The 17,710-nt window shown below is 38.9% G+C and overlaps 1 protein-coding gene across 1 annotated transcript in view; it reads left to right on the forward strand.

The window, feature by feature from the left end:
• The window catches only part of RELN (reelin), a 523,882-nt gene extending 512,048 nt beyond the window's left edge, over nucleotides 1–11,834 (forward strand). Inside the window, exons 62-65 of the mRNA XM_068549918.1 lie at nucleotides 77–274; nucleotides 944–1,042; nucleotides 5,631–5,636; nucleotides 10,729–11,834. Coding sequence (XP_068406019.1) covers nucleotides 77–274; nucleotides 944–1,042; nucleotides 5,631–5,636; nucleotides 10,729–10,825 — 400 coding nt within the window. The 3' untranslated portion in view covers nucleotides 10,826–11,834. The remainder of the gene's footprint in view (nucleotides 1–76; nucleotides 275–943; nucleotides 1,043–5,630; nucleotides 5,637–10,728) is intronic.
• Nucleotides 11,835–17,710: the final 5,876 nt, after the last annotated feature.

Here is a 17,710-nt window from a genome sequence, read left to right on the forward strand (position 1 = left end):
TAAAAAAATAGAAAGTATAACTCCTTGAATACTTCCTGACTTTTGTTTACACATGGTTTCCCCTGTGTTTGTTCAGCAAAATCATGTTTGTTTTGCAAATTGGGAGTACGTCACAGACAGACAGCTGCAACAGCGACCTGAGTGGCCCCCACGCCGTGGACAAGGCCGTGCTGCTGCAGTACAGTGTCAACAACGGGATCACCTGGCACGTCATCGCGCAGCACCAGCCGAAGGACTTCACACAGGCTCAGAGGGTGTCCTACAACGTCCCCCTGTAAGCGGTCAGAGAGCAAAAGCATGGTGTCACACATGATCCTAACAATTAACAGTGTTTGGTGAAGTTACTGAACCAACGCCGCAAAAGTAGGTGGTGGCAGAACCAAGACTAATTCAGATCTCCAGAGTTGTGTTACCGTTTTCTGTTAGGACCACAGACAGAACTGGGAGCCAGGATGAGGGCAAGAGGGAAGAGAGAAAAACAATTAAATACAAGGGTGCGCTGTGCGTATTTCCCTCCCAGTAACCAGTGTTTCTAGTCGTTTAGGAAACAACATTTTTAATCTTCTGCTGGGTACACCGGTTTAAAAATTTGCTGAGGATAGGCAGCTTAGTCAGTTTTGCCTGGCATGGTACCCCAGCGTCTAGTACGGTGCCCATCACATAGAAGGCACGTCACATTTGTTGACTAAAGATGTGACTCTTCCAGGTACTAGTGGAGCAAGGGGAAGAAGGGAGAGAGATGTAGAAGGATTACAAATCCTTGAGTAGCCAATAAAACTTGATGCTGCTTAGGAGAATACTATGACCTAAGCAAATCTAAATGCCATACCCAAAGTTATGTTGATTAAGATTAGACTATTGTAGTTGAAGTCTGGAAGTCACCTACCAGAAAGTTCTCTGTGTTCTAATGTTTAACCTCTCTGTCCTTCTATCTGTGACCCAGGGAGGCACGGATGAAAGGAGTTTTATTGCGCTGGTGGCAGCCACGCCACAATGGAACAGGTCATGATCAATGGGCTTTGGACCATGTGGAGGTCGTCCTGTGAGTATCTGATACATAGCATCTCATGTGCATTTCAGAAAGGTTTGAAATTCCTTTGATATGGCATGCTCCTTAATTCAGTAAGAACTGTCCCTGATGAGAAACCCCCATGGGACCACTTTGGCTTATACTCTTCCACAATTGCAAACTACAGCTCTAGTCAACAGTGAAATAACAAAGCCCCAAATATAATTTAATATACCTTAGAAAACTTCAATAAGCAAAGGTTTATTTAAGGGTTTGACAATATTCATTAAATTGGATCGAACAGAAGTCTCCAGGTAAATGGGAAACAATGCCTGCTACCAGATCTGAGTTGCCTTATAAAATGGAATGACATCCTGAAAAGAAAAAGGATCTGTACTGGTCGATGTACAGAGTATCACTAGGACATGTGCCCAATTACAAACACCTGTCCTAGCAACAGATGCCTGGGGCATTCTTCCATTTAATGACATGGTCAAAACTAGAACAAAGAATTTGTGGTTTCAGATTCCTCGTGACCAATCCCAGCGCCTAAGAAGTCAAGGGTGTTCCCCCATGGTTTCTCCCATAGAATAAAGTTGTCAGCGCTCTCACCTAACTGGGTTGACGCTTCCACAGAGAGATGACTTGCTTTTTCTCTAACAATCTAGTTCCTGTAGAACTGGAATGCTTATGTCTCGACGGGTTCGGACTGATGGCTCCAAGTGGTTGGCAAGGAGAGGCGAATCTTCTCGGTAGATAGGTTCAAATGTTCATTCTGTTTACCAAATCGAAAATGAAATCAGTCCCTTGGCTGATTTCAGTCATTTTGAAAGCAAATTTAAGTGATTAATTGGTAGGAAACCTACCAGATTTGTTTTCTTTCAATCATAGCCATGAGCTGAATTTTTCAGTCTTGAGTTAGCCCTCGTCTTAGTTTTCACTGAGGCACCTGCTTGCATGGCATCCATATCAATCCCCAAATCCAAGAGCAACCCGGTTCCTACACAAGCTCCCACTGTGCGCTCTGCTGCTTTGGACAACTTGCTGGGCTCTGCCTCCATAAGATAAAGTTGAAGTTTAAAGTAACAGTCCTGACTCACTTGAATCTATATTATGAGGCTGATGTTTTACTTAGATTTTGATTTCCTCAGACTGCATTATTCCAGGAGAATAGACTAACCTGGGCTCTAAAACGAATGATGTATGGTAAGTTCAGAGAGAGAGATATCCAAACAGACCAAAAAACCAACCCTCTAGCCATTACGCTCTGGCTACTTTCCTTTCAGAGCAGCGCTTCTCAATCTGATTGAACATCAAAATCACTTAGGAGCTTTTGGAAGCATCAATGAGTGTCCCAATGTCCATGCCCATACCTACGGATTACTTGATTTAAATTGATCTGCAGTGAGACCTGAGCATCGGTCTTTTTTAAAAGCACCTCAGTTCATTCTAATAAACTGGTTGAGAATCAAATTTAGAGTCAATAACCAGTTTTTATCTTTCAAGTCTCTTGCCAAGACAGTTTACATTAATGGGGCTTCCTGTGCCTGACAAAGCATTACCAACTTTTATGGAAAGTTCAAAGCTTGACAGTCCTCAATAGAAGGCAGGATGCTAATACTGACCTTGGGTAGATACAACAATTGTTAACATGTCATGTGTTTGAAAGGATATTTCTTATCCCCCCATCCAACCAAGCAATTGCAGTTATCCATTTTGGATTTCAAAGGCATATTATCACCACAGTTCCCTCCCATGTACTAAGATTAAAGAGTAGGTGGGGTCAGAAGTACAAATATACTCCCTGGTATAAAATAACCCCTTGACAATTTGGGAGCAGAACAGAGTTGACCTGCTGCCTCAGAGGTTCTCACCACACAGCTCCCCAGGGAACCTTCTGGTATACCTGCTGTTGGTATTAATTTTTATAAGCAGTAACCAGAATCATGATATTATTACAAGAAGCAAGGTCAGATTATATAAGATACCAGAAACCTAGCATTTCTGGTATTTTTCTGGAGCAATAATCTGTATTTATAAAGACTTCACTTTTATTCCATCTCCAGAATTTTAAGACTTCGAAGAATTTAGCACGTAGGCACCTGTCTGCTCTTATTCTGCATGATCGTTTCAAAGTCTCAGGGCACTAAAACATTTCAAATGAGAAAAGAGCATTGCCACACATGCAGAGTATTGCATGACTTGAGTTTTATTCAGTCTTCTTTTGGTGAATAATTTTAAATTATAACTTTACATGTGTAACCATAAAATTTTATATATTTATATAAATATGTGTGTGTATATATATAATTTGTTAAAACTAAAGGAGTCACTTGTTTTCCTTCTTTTTTGGAAAGAAGAAATACTTCATAAAGCTGAGTTCAATCAATGAATTGTTTAAAAAATACGGTACAAAGAAATTATATTTTCAGAACTATGTTTTTGATGTTTTACTCTTGTCTTAGGATTTAATATTTCTATGCCACTGTATTCGTTCAAACTGCTTTTTTTCAGAAGAGTCGCAAAAAGTTTTAAGGCATTTGCTAGTTAATATGCCCTTAGTAGCTCTACAAAACAGTTACTTTAATTCATTCATTTGATGAGCTTAAAAATGAAGTTCCAGATAATTCAGAAAAATAAAATATAATAATTTTTCCAAGTGTCTTGCAACCAAATAAAGCACAAAGAAGCCAGCCAAGGTTCATGTCACAATTCACAAATGTTACTAATTATAACTTTGCTGCAGTAGATGTATATTTAGAAATGGAGAGGTGGAATACTCCCATAAAGCCCTATTAAATTCAAAATATCCTCCTAATTAACTATACTTTTGTATAATAACACTTAGTTATAGGAACTAATAATGTTAACTCCTTAAGTGTGGAGGGAACAGGACGCTGAGGTGCATATCTCAAGAGATACAAGCCCTGCCTAATTGAGTGCTACAGACAGGGCAACTAATATGTTTTTTGCAACCAATGGTTGGGGGTATACATTTTTAGAACATATTTTCTTTTCTGAGTAAAGATTGGCCCTAATCTAGCTTTATTACCATAGTTTAGCTTTTGTGCATGTGCACTAAGGACACATGCTAAAAACTCCTAGAAAGAAAAACTGTGGTCACGCATGGTATCTTGAGTCTAACCTCAGTACTGCCCATATTAACCAAGAAGATACATGAGTTTGATGAGAAAAAAATGTAGCACTTTTGAAAATATTTCAAGGTTTAGGAGTGTATCCTAAATGAGCAAGATAGAGAATATATTTTTAATTTAATGGTTTAATTCTAAAATATTCCATCCAGAAGGATTTGAGTTTCATAAATATGGATATACAGAAAAAGCCCCACACCATAAAGATAAAAACCACAGTTCTAGCATTTAACAAGCGAAGTCACTTATGCCTTATGCTTGTTTGAGAGTGTAATCTCCCCACTCTGATGATGTTTTTCAATAAAACCTGCACATGAAAAGCACTTCATGATGATAAGCCCTTGCTAATCTGCCACAGAACAGATGAACTGAATTGACAGATCACTTTTTTCCAGCCTCACTAGCTTACAAAATGTCCTCATCCGTAAAGTCTGAGTGATGCAGCTTAACACAGTCATTGACAATCAAGCGTCAGAAACCTAATTTCTCTGAATTCATTGGCTAGTGTAGAATATTTGTTTTTCAGTAAATGTTTTTGAATACATTTGGGCAGATCCCTCACAAGATCCATGCTGGTGGGGTTCTTCTTAGGATAAAAGGGAATCCTTTGTCTTATTGCTGGGCACTCATCCTTCTATCCTAAGAATCTCCCTCACCCAACTATGCATTTCATTCACACATCACATTTCCTGTGTACGTGTCTAAGTCACAACCTGTCATGTGTACAATGAAGCGGGCCAATTTTTGCATGTGTACCTTGAAAGCAAATTGCTCAGCAAAGAGTCAGCCTTTGTGAATTGATTTACTAAAAAGTGAATTATTACCACATTTGCTGAGAATTGGAAATGAATATGCTGCTAACTATGGTCCTAAAGGCATTTATCAGATTTTATAATATGAGTTCCATCATGGCCATTCCCTCATGTATTCATTACTAAGATACTGTCACATTTTTGGCACAAATGATTTATGGAGAACAGCACATTACATTTGTTGCAAAGCATATTTATCCTTTATTAAATTTGATTGTGTTGTTTGATATAGAGGACTTACGTATTTTTAAGAGCCCATTCCTTAATATATTCAGGAATAAGTATGTTCTAAAATGTAAATAATTGAAAAATCAAATAATAAAATTTATGGTAGTTATTAAACTATTACTTTCATATTTATACTTTATATGCAACATTTATGCCAAATGTAGTACTATAGCTACATGTACCTTGACATACGGTTATGAGCAAATATTGCATGTTGCATTACATAGAAAAGTTAAATATATGTATATATTAGGTATAGAAGAATAAGAAATAACTTCTTTAATTTTTATTTTCAAAAGAGATGAAAAATCCTATATCACATCTAAACCTGATCAGACTTTTATGACTAATCACAGTGCTGCATGTGTTGAAAGGCATTTTTTAACTTGTGTTATATTTCATTATTTGCTGTCATTGGTTTTCCACTAGAGTAAGGTAAGTCCTCTTACTAATTCCAGGAAACTGTTTACTAGTAGTTTCATCAGTGTTACCTACGTTAACTGAGAAGTTTTGTAGAAGACCTTTGCAACTGAAAAAAAAACCTGTGAAAACAAAGTTATATGTGATACTGAAATATACTGGAACACTTGAAACCTATATCATGTAAACTCGGAGTTCAGCCAAATTGTGGTAATTTTCTGATGTATACAATATGGGGCACAAGAGCATAGACCAGAGTACCAATCAGCATTCCTTCATTTGAATGTTTGACTCTGTGCCTGGGATTTTGTTAGGTGCTCTTGAAATATTAACAGTTTATAAGTTTGTTATGAGGGGAAAGTGGAAATAGAAATGTGTGGAAAAGAGCTAGGGGCTTTGATTAAATGCAGTGTCTTTCAAAAGATCTCTTATGCTGGAGATGAATGAGGATGCCTAGACTTCTTAATTCTATTCTAAGTTAATAAATGAACAGGCAAAAGGGAATGGGTTTATTCATAATATTTGTGAGTTCTAGATGCTATCCTTAGGTAAGATTGGCCTTTTTAAATATATATTTACATTTGCTCTCTAATAGAGATACTTTAAAACTTAGGAAAGAAGGCATCCTTAGGTAAGATTGGCCTTCTTTAATATATATTTACATTTGTCCTCTGATGGAGATACTTTAAACTTAGGAAAGAAGGTAAAATGGTTATCATTTATTAAACATCTGCATATTCTACTAGAAGCTTTCATTTAATCCTTACAATTCCCCAAGGTACACAATATCAGATATTATTCCTATCCCCATTCAGCAGGGAAAAGAAAAATGAAACGTTCTGCATTTGTAAGATATATGAGCCCACACTTACCTACATGTAGCCCTCCTGAAAACACATGGCCTTGAAAGTAAAATGTACTTTTTTTTCTTCTATGCAGGGCAGTTTCATTGATTAGTTTCAGTGGCAGCTTCCCATTCTACTCTCATCAATATTTCTCTGAAAGATAATGGCAGTCACTGGATTCTTATTTTTGCATTGATATAAAATATTATTTATTGTGTCATTTTGTTTTGATGAAAAATAAATTACTGAACAGTAAAAATGCCTAAATTTCTGTGAGTTCAAATTACTTCTACCAAGTCTCTATCTTCCCCATTTCCTTTAGAATCAATTAAAAATCAGTCGAATTTTTTCAAAATAATAACCTAAGATAGTGGCTCCAGTGAAGAAGAGCAGTTCGAGAGAACACAGTCACTAGTTCTTGAAAAAACTTGCAATATCCGTATTTCCTATGCAGAAACAGGGAAGCATTTTATTATTCCATATGCTGTCTAAAGTCCCCAAATTCCCTCAGTGATAATGGAAATTTAAGTTAGCATTTCCAAGAAGTCATCATTCTCCCTTCCTTCAATGACTTAACTCATAATGGGAGTTTATAAATGGACCTAGTTCTATTCACAATCAAAGCAAATTGATAAGTACTGTAGTTGATATGCCTTGGGATGAATATGACCTGCTTTCACTGGAATTATCATAAAAATACTCTCCCCTATAATCGCAGTGAAGAAATAAATCCTTAAAATTCCACCACACCTTAATTATTTTGGTTATAAGTTTATCTATAACTATACATCTACATGTATCAAAAACAAAAATAGGCTCTCAGATCTGCTTCACAAAAAAAGATAATAAGCATGAGATCTTTAAACTTGTTTAACATTCCTCTAATGCCCAATCCTATAACTTAGACATTTTAGAAGCCACAACAAGTTTAATAACCATGTCAGTTTATTAAATGGTCCTCGAAGCAGGCAGCACTTTGGTATAGCTTCCCATGGTGCTTGATTTTCAAAAGCTTATGAACTGGAAAAATCTGCTTTGTTAGATTCCAACCTAACTGTCTCCAGAGATATTTATGCTTTACATTTACATAACAAAATTACTAGTTAGTTTCAAGTGTGCTTTGAAAATGTGGCCATTTCTAATGTGACTACAAAACACTAGACATCTATAGCAAATGCTGAGTGCATATCAACATTCGCAGAGATCCAAAGATATGCTACTGATACGTAAATGTGTTCAAAATTAAAGGGTATCCAATGACTCAAAATGCCTCCTAAAGTAGAGGTCAGCTTCCAAGCTGGACCGATCGATTATCAAGGTATTAAAAGATCTGCAACCTGTTAATATTTATTTTCTCACATACAAAAATGAAGAATTTAAATCAGTCCATAATAAGTAAATAGTTATATGGAGAAGTTGCTTTAAAGCCATTAAACGTGCACATCAACTTTTGTTCAAATTAATTGTTCCTTTGTTCCCGGATATTGAGGTCACTTTCATGTCCATCTCGGTCGCATTAAGATAACTAAATATCTTGAGTGTTCTGAGTTTATCTTTTTTCCGTGTAAGATATTTTAACTATTTTAAATTCTCTTTGAGTACCTTATATCTTTAAATGTGTTTTCAACAGAATATTTTCATTGCTTTAACTTTGCAATTATTCCTTATAGTTAAAGAGTAATGATTTACAACAGGAATCCAATCAGTAAGTCACCATAAGTTCAACAAACACGCCTTGACCACCCAGGGGTCAGGCAGGAGGCTCAGCACTATGGTGTGGGGCTGGAGGGAGTGGGGCACATCCACGACACCCACCGCAGTTTAGTCATGGGGAGCCAAGATGTGAACACAAATCATTTCCATGCAAAGCAGAAAATGAGCACTATGAGGGTTCACAGGAGTGGGGGGAAATCCCTACTGCAGGGGGTGAGCAAGAAAGAAAATGTGATACTTGAAAAATAAGTAGAAATCTTAGGAAGCTGTGTTGGGGATTGTCCAATAAGGCAGATGGAAGGGACTCAAGGTGAGTTTGAATAGAGATGTCTGTGTGAGGTGTAGTGGATGAAAGGACTTGAAAAACAGAGTAAGGTGAAACATGTGGAGGACTTGAAATAGCTGGCGAAGTTGACTTACAGGGATTATGAATGGTTTTGTTTGTTTGTTTTTTAACAAGATAAAGCCAGCATTTGAGGGAAAGTTTACTGAAACTGGTGTGCAAAATTCACTGTATGTATGCGTGGGAAGATACACACACACACATACATACAATTACACATTCGGTGATACTTTCTTAGTATTTCATAGTATCTTTTCAGTGGTGTTTCTTTCATAAGGGGAGAGAATGTGGAGGCTAGCTTAGGGGGCCACTGTGATAGCTCAGGGAAATTCAGGGGAAGGGCCACAAGGTGTCCTAGGATGCTGGCAGGAAGACAGCTAGTGCCAGCCCCAATCTTCTGTGACTAAAGAGGTGAGAGGATTCTTTCTCCTGACACTTGATTAGTTCAATACATTAGGTCGTTGTCCGTTTTTTGTAACTAGACTTTACATAGGCAGCAATTAGTACTTATAGCAGCTAACGGATAATGGATACATTCATTTCCTTCTTCAACTATGACATTGAAACGGGTCAACGTGGTTGATACAGGGGAGCAAGGAGGATAGTCAAGCTACCTGAAGACGAAACCTGATTTTTTTCTTTTTCTCTACAGTGTCTTCAGAGTATATTTTGTTTCCATTCTATAGTTTCTAGCATTTTGATAGTATAGAAAGCCAGGGTGAAAAGTTATTAGCACTTTATTTTGCAAAATATATATCAATGTGATGTCTTCTTTTTATCAAGTTTTCAGCACAGATACTATTGCTTTTTGATTAAACATATCTGATGAAATTCACTTTATGCATTTTCCTTTGAGAGATTTTATTATAAATGTTCTTTTCTAATGATCAAACATCTAGAAAATCCTATTTTAAAGGTTTCTTATGTTACAAGTGTTAGTATAATATCCTAGGTAAAACAGTATCATTCTGCACCTTGCCTGGTCTGTTGATTATTAATAACTCAGAAGAATACACTGCTCAGTGCAAAATTATCCATTCCCACCTCTTTACCGTGACTCAAGTTCATGTCATATTGACTGACCTTCATGGTGATAGCACATCACATGACATTATCCTGCTTCATACGCATTTTATGTTCCCATAAAATTAAGGAGGAAAAGACTTTAGGATGAGACAGTATTCAAGAGACTCAGTGAATTTGGAAAATACTAAGAGGCTCACACTTAAAAACCACCCTTCAGTGCTACATAGAGACATGTTGTCACTCCACTCCATGTGTGAAAGGAGTCTGATTCTTGTCAGTGACCTTATGGATAATGATCCTTTTTAAATTACATTTTCCATACCAAAACTTTAACAGCTGTCTCTGCCAGTATCGTGCATATTCCTACAGGCTCCTAAAATCCATTTTCAGTATTTTTATCAGCTTCACGTAGAGTATGTATGCATGAACGTGTAGGTACATACATGGGGGGAATATATACACATACATTTACATCTATACATTGAATTACACTTTCTTAGTATTTTATGATCTTTTTTCAGTGGGGTGTCTCCTTCATAAGGCCATGTTTATAGAATATGACCCAAGCTGCTGATTGTTTGAGGAAGGCAGCGGAATCCGACCTTCTGAGAAAAAAACTTACTTCCCCATTTTGCCCCGAGACTGCATAAAATACGAAGGTCAAGCTGATTCAGATAACACGTTTGTTTTCCCTTTGTTTGTTTTTGCTTTTTAAGCTTTAAATGAAAATGTTTGCTGAAAGAATCAAATTATGCTTTCTACTTGTTAAAGATGTATTTGCATAAGGTAATGGGAACAGCACGCACTTTGTCTCAAATGAACTCCAATCCAAGTAAATGTTTTCAGAAAGAGTTCAAGAATAAAATGAAAAAGCCAAAAACAGTTTCAGTCCACTTTTGCAATGAATCAGGAGAATTTACCATTTTTTCTGGTTCGGACCTCACTCATGAAAAGAAGGGGATTTCTTCAAGGCCAAAGGCAGTGAATTCAGGTGTCAGTCTTTAGTTCTTCTGTCCTGGGGTGGTAATGTCAGCATGACCTATTAACCCTGAAAATTTTCAAATAAGTATCAGGGTAACTTAGGACCTAGACTAAGGTCCTAGATTGTGCTTTCAATGATGGGACTTACATGCTCTTTCTCCTTTCCCTCCCCTGCCTCTATCCTTTCTGATTTTAACAGCACTCGCAAACAAAATTACATGATGAATTTTTCACGACAACATGGGCTCAGGCACTTCTACAACAGAAGACGAAGGTCACTTAGACGATACCCATGAGGAATCAAAAAGTTTATTTTTCCTTCCAACTTGTGATGTGTTGTTTTCCGTTCTTTTAAATCTCGTACTGCATCTGATATCAGGAAATTTCTGTGAAGGACTTGGTGATTAACTGAAAGCCCTTCTCAAGACTGAGTATACACCACTTTCCCACACTGTGAACTAATGACAAGTGACTTATTTTCTCATAAGTAAATGTCTTCATGTTGATGTGTCTGTGCAAATTGTGATCTGTGGTAGTATCAGTTACAGTGGCAGTATTGAAAATAAGAAATAGTTTAACAGAAAAAAAAGTTTAAGCACAAAAGTTTAAGAGATTTTATGTTTAAAATGGCATTTAGTACAGTATTTAACATTCTTGGTCACAAAGCTATTTAAGTGGACTGTATTTCAGCTATGTATCATGTTTTATATGATTAAATTATCATTGTTTGTCCTTTATGTATTCTCTTCTACAATATAACAACACATTGACTCTGTATTTACTTATGTTGCAATATTTTGCTGCTGAATTTCAGGCTACTTATATTCTGCAGAAAATTCATTGAAATACCTACTCAAGAAGATAGTTGTAAAGATATTGTATCTCCTTTAATATACCCCTTGAAACGTATGTTGGCTTAGCGTTGTTTTGTGGATAAGAAAGATGCCTGACCTTGAAATTTTTTCTACTTAAAAATTGTGGATGAAGACCCTATCTCCCACAAAGGAATTCCCATTTCCTTGTCTAAAGGTTCTTTTAAAGTGTTCTGTGGCTGATTTACTAACAGTAACTGCCATTTTGTGTCTGTGGTAACAGAGTGATTTGTAAAACAGTGGATGTTTTCATTGTGTTCTCTTTGTGGATTGTTCTTCCTGCGGGTCATATTCATACATTTCTGATGAAGTTGTACCAACACCAGCAACATTATAATGGCCCTGTAGCCCTGAACTCTCTATTAACTTAACGAAAAGGTTGCACTCTAGGGTGAACCATGCTAAAAGCCCATGCTTAAATAAAAATTATGTTCAAAAGCCATTTGAAGTTCATTTGTCTTTATTTACTGTTAATTAAATTTTCTGTAGGATTTGTAAGCCTGGCCAGGTTTGGAAAGAACAGTGTCAAATATATTTACTGTTTTTTTATTTTGTTTCATCATTGATAATAGCAATTATGAAGCCACACTCTCAATGTAGCCATTTTTCTCTTACTCAGTTTTTTTCTATTATTCACTCTGTAATTACACTAAGAAAAGTCAGTAGAGAATTTTGAAAATTATTTAACTCCTGAAAATTTTGTTAGCTGCTGACATAATGCCTAGCTCATAATAAATACTCATGCATTCATTCAGCAAATATCTACTGAGTGCTTGCTATTTGACAGGCACTGTGCTAAGTGTTGAGGATAAAAATGCTGATTGAGACATTTTCCCTGCTTGCTTTTAACATCTACAAAAAAATAAATATGTTGATATTGTTGAATTTGTTGGCTTTCCAGACGGCTAAAAAAATATACCCAGGTAATAAAGGGCTGAATGGCAGTAGTATTTCTCATTGGATGATCTCCAATGAGATTGGAGATCATTGGATTTTCTCATTGAAACGATAAGGGATGATCTCACTGAGAAGTTTAGTTAAATTTTATTTTGAGTCTGGTATCAAATCCATTGTAAATCATTGCCTTGGAGATACAAGGCCTTCTTTTTTCTACCTAATATATGACATATTGTATAATTCAGTGCATATGTGGCCCATAAATGTTTATAAATATTGTATGTTAATTGTTGATTCTCCTTTCTTCGTTCACAAATTGTCTGCTGCTGGTTCACCATTTGGTGGTATTTTTGTTTCATTTTTTTCATTGGTACGAGGGGTTGAATTTTTCCCAAAGCCTCATCTTTCCAAGTAACTTATATGTGCCATAGAACTACCCCCTGACTACGGCTGAGATATTTTCAGTGCTCCCATCCACGTGTCTTGCCGTCAGAACAGGATTTGAACTCCCCACCAATTCATCTCCTCGAAATTTTAATAGCATAAGTTGGGACTCACATCTATTGGTTTATTTAATTTGAAAACATAGTTAAAGTAGGAATTCAAGTATTGTTGGCTCAACTGACTTATCTTGCTAAAGGAAACAAAGTTTAGTAACTGATAAAAAGTATTTGTATGGCCAAGTTTCCATGGTTTCTACACTGTCTCTTATTCACTATACATTTTAATGTAAACTACACTCGTATCTAATTTAAATATATTCAATATCACACGTATTTTACCTTTTACCTAAAAAATAACTTAACACATATATTACTTTAAAAATTCCCCAAACTGAGGTTGTCACTAGCACGCTCTTCCTTATGTTCCAAGGTTAAAGAAAGAATTAGAGGGGATCACTTAAAACATGTACCCATTCATTTTAATGTTTTCCAGTTGATATTTTTGACAGCAAATTGTATATGTCAGCAAGACCCCAGATGCTAGGACATCAAGAATACTGAAAATAAGAAAATACGGTTAATACAAATCTTTGTAGAGAGTAGTATAGTATCAGTAACATTGAATATGTTACAATATCAGTAAAAATTGAATTTGTGTATACAGCATGACGAACCTACTTCTGGGTATTTACCATAGTAAAACTCTCACAGGTATACACAAAGAGATCTGTGCAAGAATGTTCACAGCAGCATTATTTGTACTTGCAAATAATGGGAAGCAATCCAAGTGTACATCAACAAGAGAATGGATAAATTGTGATTTATTTGCATAATAGAACATTGTTTGGTGGTGAAAATGGATAAACTTAGAGTACACCTACTAACGATAACAAAAGTTGCAAAATTATAAATGTAGTATGATGCCATTTATCAGATATTAAAACTTGCAGACAGATACTGTATATTGCTTATGAATACATGCATACGTTGCAAAACTATAAAAGCATGTATGGGAGTGATACATACAAATGCATGACGGTAGTTACCTCGGGTGAGGAAATAAGATCAGAGTGGGGGATGTGGAAGACATTGTATCTAAAATATTTTATTTCTTTTTTAAAAGTCAAAAGATAGTATAATGTTAAGACTTGAATGAGTTGTGTGCGTACAAATGGGCTTGTCATATTTCTGTTCTCATGTGAGGATCTAAATATTATAGCAAAAAAAAAAAAAAAGAATAGGGAATTCCCTGGCGGTCCAGTGGTTAGGACTCGGCGCTTACATTGCTGGGGGCCTGGGTTCAACATCCCGCAAGCTGCGTGGCACAGCCAAAAAAAGAGAAAAGAATAAATAGGCTTTGTCAGGCAGGTTCAATGGGGAAATATATTCTAACAATAGAGCAGCGTGTGCAAAAATGCAAAGACGGGAAGCAGCTTGGCTCCTTGGGGGAGTCAAAGCTCATTTGAATTTGAGGAGGGGCGCCGGGGAGCATCCTGGAGAGAGGCTAGGGTCCAGGGTTGCTGGGGGCGTTAGGAGGGAGGGAAGGGGAGCACTTTCTCAAACTAACAAAATTCAGCTTCACCCAGGAGGCGCCGGGATAAGTCCACTCTGACCAAAGTATGGAGAGGGGTTGGAGTTAAGAAAAGAAGCTGGGAGACTGGAATTAACAGGTAGATCTGGGACAACAGCTGAGGAATAATTTTAAGTTGTCTGATAAGAATGTTGCTAAGGATTCATACTTCTCCAGAGAAACTACAAACTGCTTCACATACAAAATATAGTAGTAAATACAAAAAGTAACTATGTGTTTATTTATTGTGCAGAAGGAAAAGAAAAAAAATAGCTGTTACTGAAAGAATTCCAGTTCAGAGGTGAGAGGGGCTTGTCATCATAACTGTATCTTCTATTTAGTCCTTTGGGTGCTTATTATAAATGAATTTTTACAGTATTTTTTAAACCCAACATGGATGGAAATGGATGCTGTCTTTATAGACACGGAAGACCATGCAATGACAATGGGAAAGTCTGCCTCTCTCCAGCGGCCTTATTACCTTATTCCAGCCCCTGGTTCCACTGTCCAGAAACCATGCCAATACAGCAGAGAAAGAAAAGTTAAGTCTGGAAACATGACTTTTATGGAGAGAATACTGGTTGAGCAATATATGGATATACATGTGAATAATAAAAAGGCACAGAAACTGTGTGTAAGAAATATTGCCTCAGTAAATCTAGAGACAGTAAACTAACTTACAGCAAAATTATTATAAGAATCCCTTAATGTTACTATCCATGGAAAACAGACATACTGTGATAAGTCAGGCAATTTTCACCACCTCTGCAATCACCGTAACAAAAAGTAAACAACTCCCTTAAACACTGAAGAAACCCAGGCATTCCTAATTTTAATGTAATTTCTTTCATGTTCATATTTTAAGTGATTCGAAGTTGATTATTTGGTCTTCCTCTAAATTTTCTAACTGTAATAAAATATTTATAACTATAAAATGTTGGAAACTACATAAATATCCAAACATACATGAGTGTTTGAACACAGTGTGGTACATCTACACAATGGAATATTATGTAACTGTAAAAAAAGAATGAGGATAATCTCTGTGAAGTGATATGGAGAGATTTCCATAGATATTGGGACGTGAAAAAAGCTAAGCACAAAAGAGCATTTACAGTCACTCTTTGTTTAAGAAAGAAGAGGAAACAGAACACATAGCTATACCTGCTTAGCTTTATGGAGAGAAACCAGGAAGAATAAGACAGAAAATCATGAAGTTGGTTACTCCCGGGGGGATTGGGTGGCATGAGTGGAACAAAGGAGGGAAGACATTTCTCTGACTATTAACATTTGTATAGCTTTCACTTGGGAGGTCAATGTTAATCTACAAGTTCAAAAATTAAATCAAGCCACCAAACTGAAAGTAAACTCATCTCTAAACTAGAAACAATAACACTAACTCACGAAGTTGTTGTGATATAAGTTAATACAGGTAAGGTGCTTAGAACAATGCCAAGCACATGTGCCAAGCACTGAATAAGTGTTAGTATTACTATTACAATTGTTATTATATTAGGTACCTGAGCAGTACTTCCAAAAATAGTTTATAATCCACCTGTCTACAGTGTTACTACTCAATATTTGGTCCTCCAATCGGCCTACCAGCCCCACCTAGGAGCTTGTTAGAAGTGCGTATCTCAGGCCCAACCCAGACCGACTGAATCAGAATCTGCATTTTTAACAAGATCCCCAGGTGATTCCCATGTACATTATAGTTTAAGTACTGGGCTGCAGGACCTGTGTGTGACAAGGTAATCTCCTAAGATGGCAAAGACCAGTGTCAAATGGACGACAACAGAAATTCATGTCACAGGAATCCCATTCCTTCTCAGTATCTCACTCTGTTAGGATTTATTCAGAGATGATCAAAGCCTGAAGAAAAGCAAAATTGGTTTTACACACAGGCCGAGATACCAGTAACTTCCTCATCCCAGGACTCTCAGGCTGGTGTGGTGGCCTTGAAGAGAGTGCCCTCCTGTGGAGTAGAGAGGAAATTTCCAGCTCTTCCTCCCGGCCCGCGCTGCGAGGGTGATAGCCGGCCTGCCTGGGAAAGAATCTGTCGCGCATGTTTGCAGGTAAAGTGTTCATCCGAGGCAATTCGTCAAAGCTTTAAAAAACAAAACAAAACAAAACAACTGCACTGTCAATTCAGTATTGTCATCGTTCCTGTGTCAATGTGAGTCTCCATAACGAGTGTATTTTGAAATATCTGTTAGGGTATTTTCATTAAAAAAAAAAAAAAATGGCAGTAAGCGATGTTTCCCGCTTGAATACTCTCGCTTGTCTATTGTGTTTGCTGCACGAATCCCATCTTGAGGAGTCCGTGGGCCGCGGGAGACGAGCGTGGGTGTGGCTCGCGCGGCGCTGGGGGGCTGGCCGCGCGGGGTGTGGCTTTCCTTCCACCTTAGAAGTTCGAGAGGAGGCTCTGGGTCGCAGGGGTCGCGCGGCGCAGCGCGACGGGGGGCGGGGCGGGCTCGGGTTACGGGTCGCGCCGGGCGCCGCGCCTCCACTGCCGGTCCGGGGAGCGGCGGCGCGGCGTCGAGGTGGCAGCAGCTCCGGAGTGCGGCGGGGCGGCGGCTCCGCCCAGGGCAGCGCCGGGCAGCGCCGGCCGGTGAGTGCGCGCGGGCCGGGGCCGGGGCCGGGGCGGGAGCGGCCGCGGCGCGCGCGGAGCGCCCCCCGCCTGGTCCGCGGGGGCCCCCTGCGTCGCCGCCTCTCCCGGTGTCTTTAGCTCCGCTCAGTGTCTCGGGCTCTCTACCTCTCCGAAAACCCCTTTCCTGAAACGAAACATTTGACGTGCCCACGCCTTGGCCGTCTCTCACCCCTGACAGGATAAAGTCTGAAGAAGCGCCTTCCTGTGCCAACCCGCCCCCCGCCCCCCCGAGGCCGCGGCCGCACAGCTTCTTTACCCGACGTTTGCTTCTTCACTGGACGTGTGCGTCCCTGTGGTTCTAACGCAACCCTCTGGTCTTTACAGTTTTGTTTTCGTAGCTTCTCAGGCGCCCAGAACCCTCCGCCTTGCCCTGCTGTGCGCAGCCTCAAGCCGCGTGTACCCCAGCCCCGGTGCTGCCCTTCGCCCTCTCCCTGGGGCCCGGCGCCGCGCCCAGCCAAGCCGGGAGCCGGGGTGCGCTCGCCGCTTGGACGGCTAGGGTTCCCCCAGGGGAGCTGTGGTTCGGAGACTGGGCCGCTCCCCGCCTCCTCCCGGCGCCCGGGGGACGTTTGAACCTCGGGTCTCCGGCCTCTCCGTGAGCGGAGGGCTTGCTGAGAGCCTTCTTGCCCTAGAATTTGGCAGTGGTGGCCTCCCGCCTAAGACACGTCTCCGGCCTAAGCAGTGGGCGCTTAGGTGGGCGCTCTACCGTAATAGCGGCCCTGATACGCTGGCCTCTGAAAGCCCTGACTTGC

The sequence above is a fragment of the Eschrichtius robustus genome, chromosome 8 (genome assembly GCF_028021215.1).
Source record: "Eschrichtius robustus isolate mEscRob2 chromosome 8, mEscRob2.pri, whole genome shotgun sequence".
NCBI lineage: Eukaryota > Metazoa > Chordata > Mammalia > Artiodactyla > Eschrichtiidae > Eschrichtius > Eschrichtius robustus.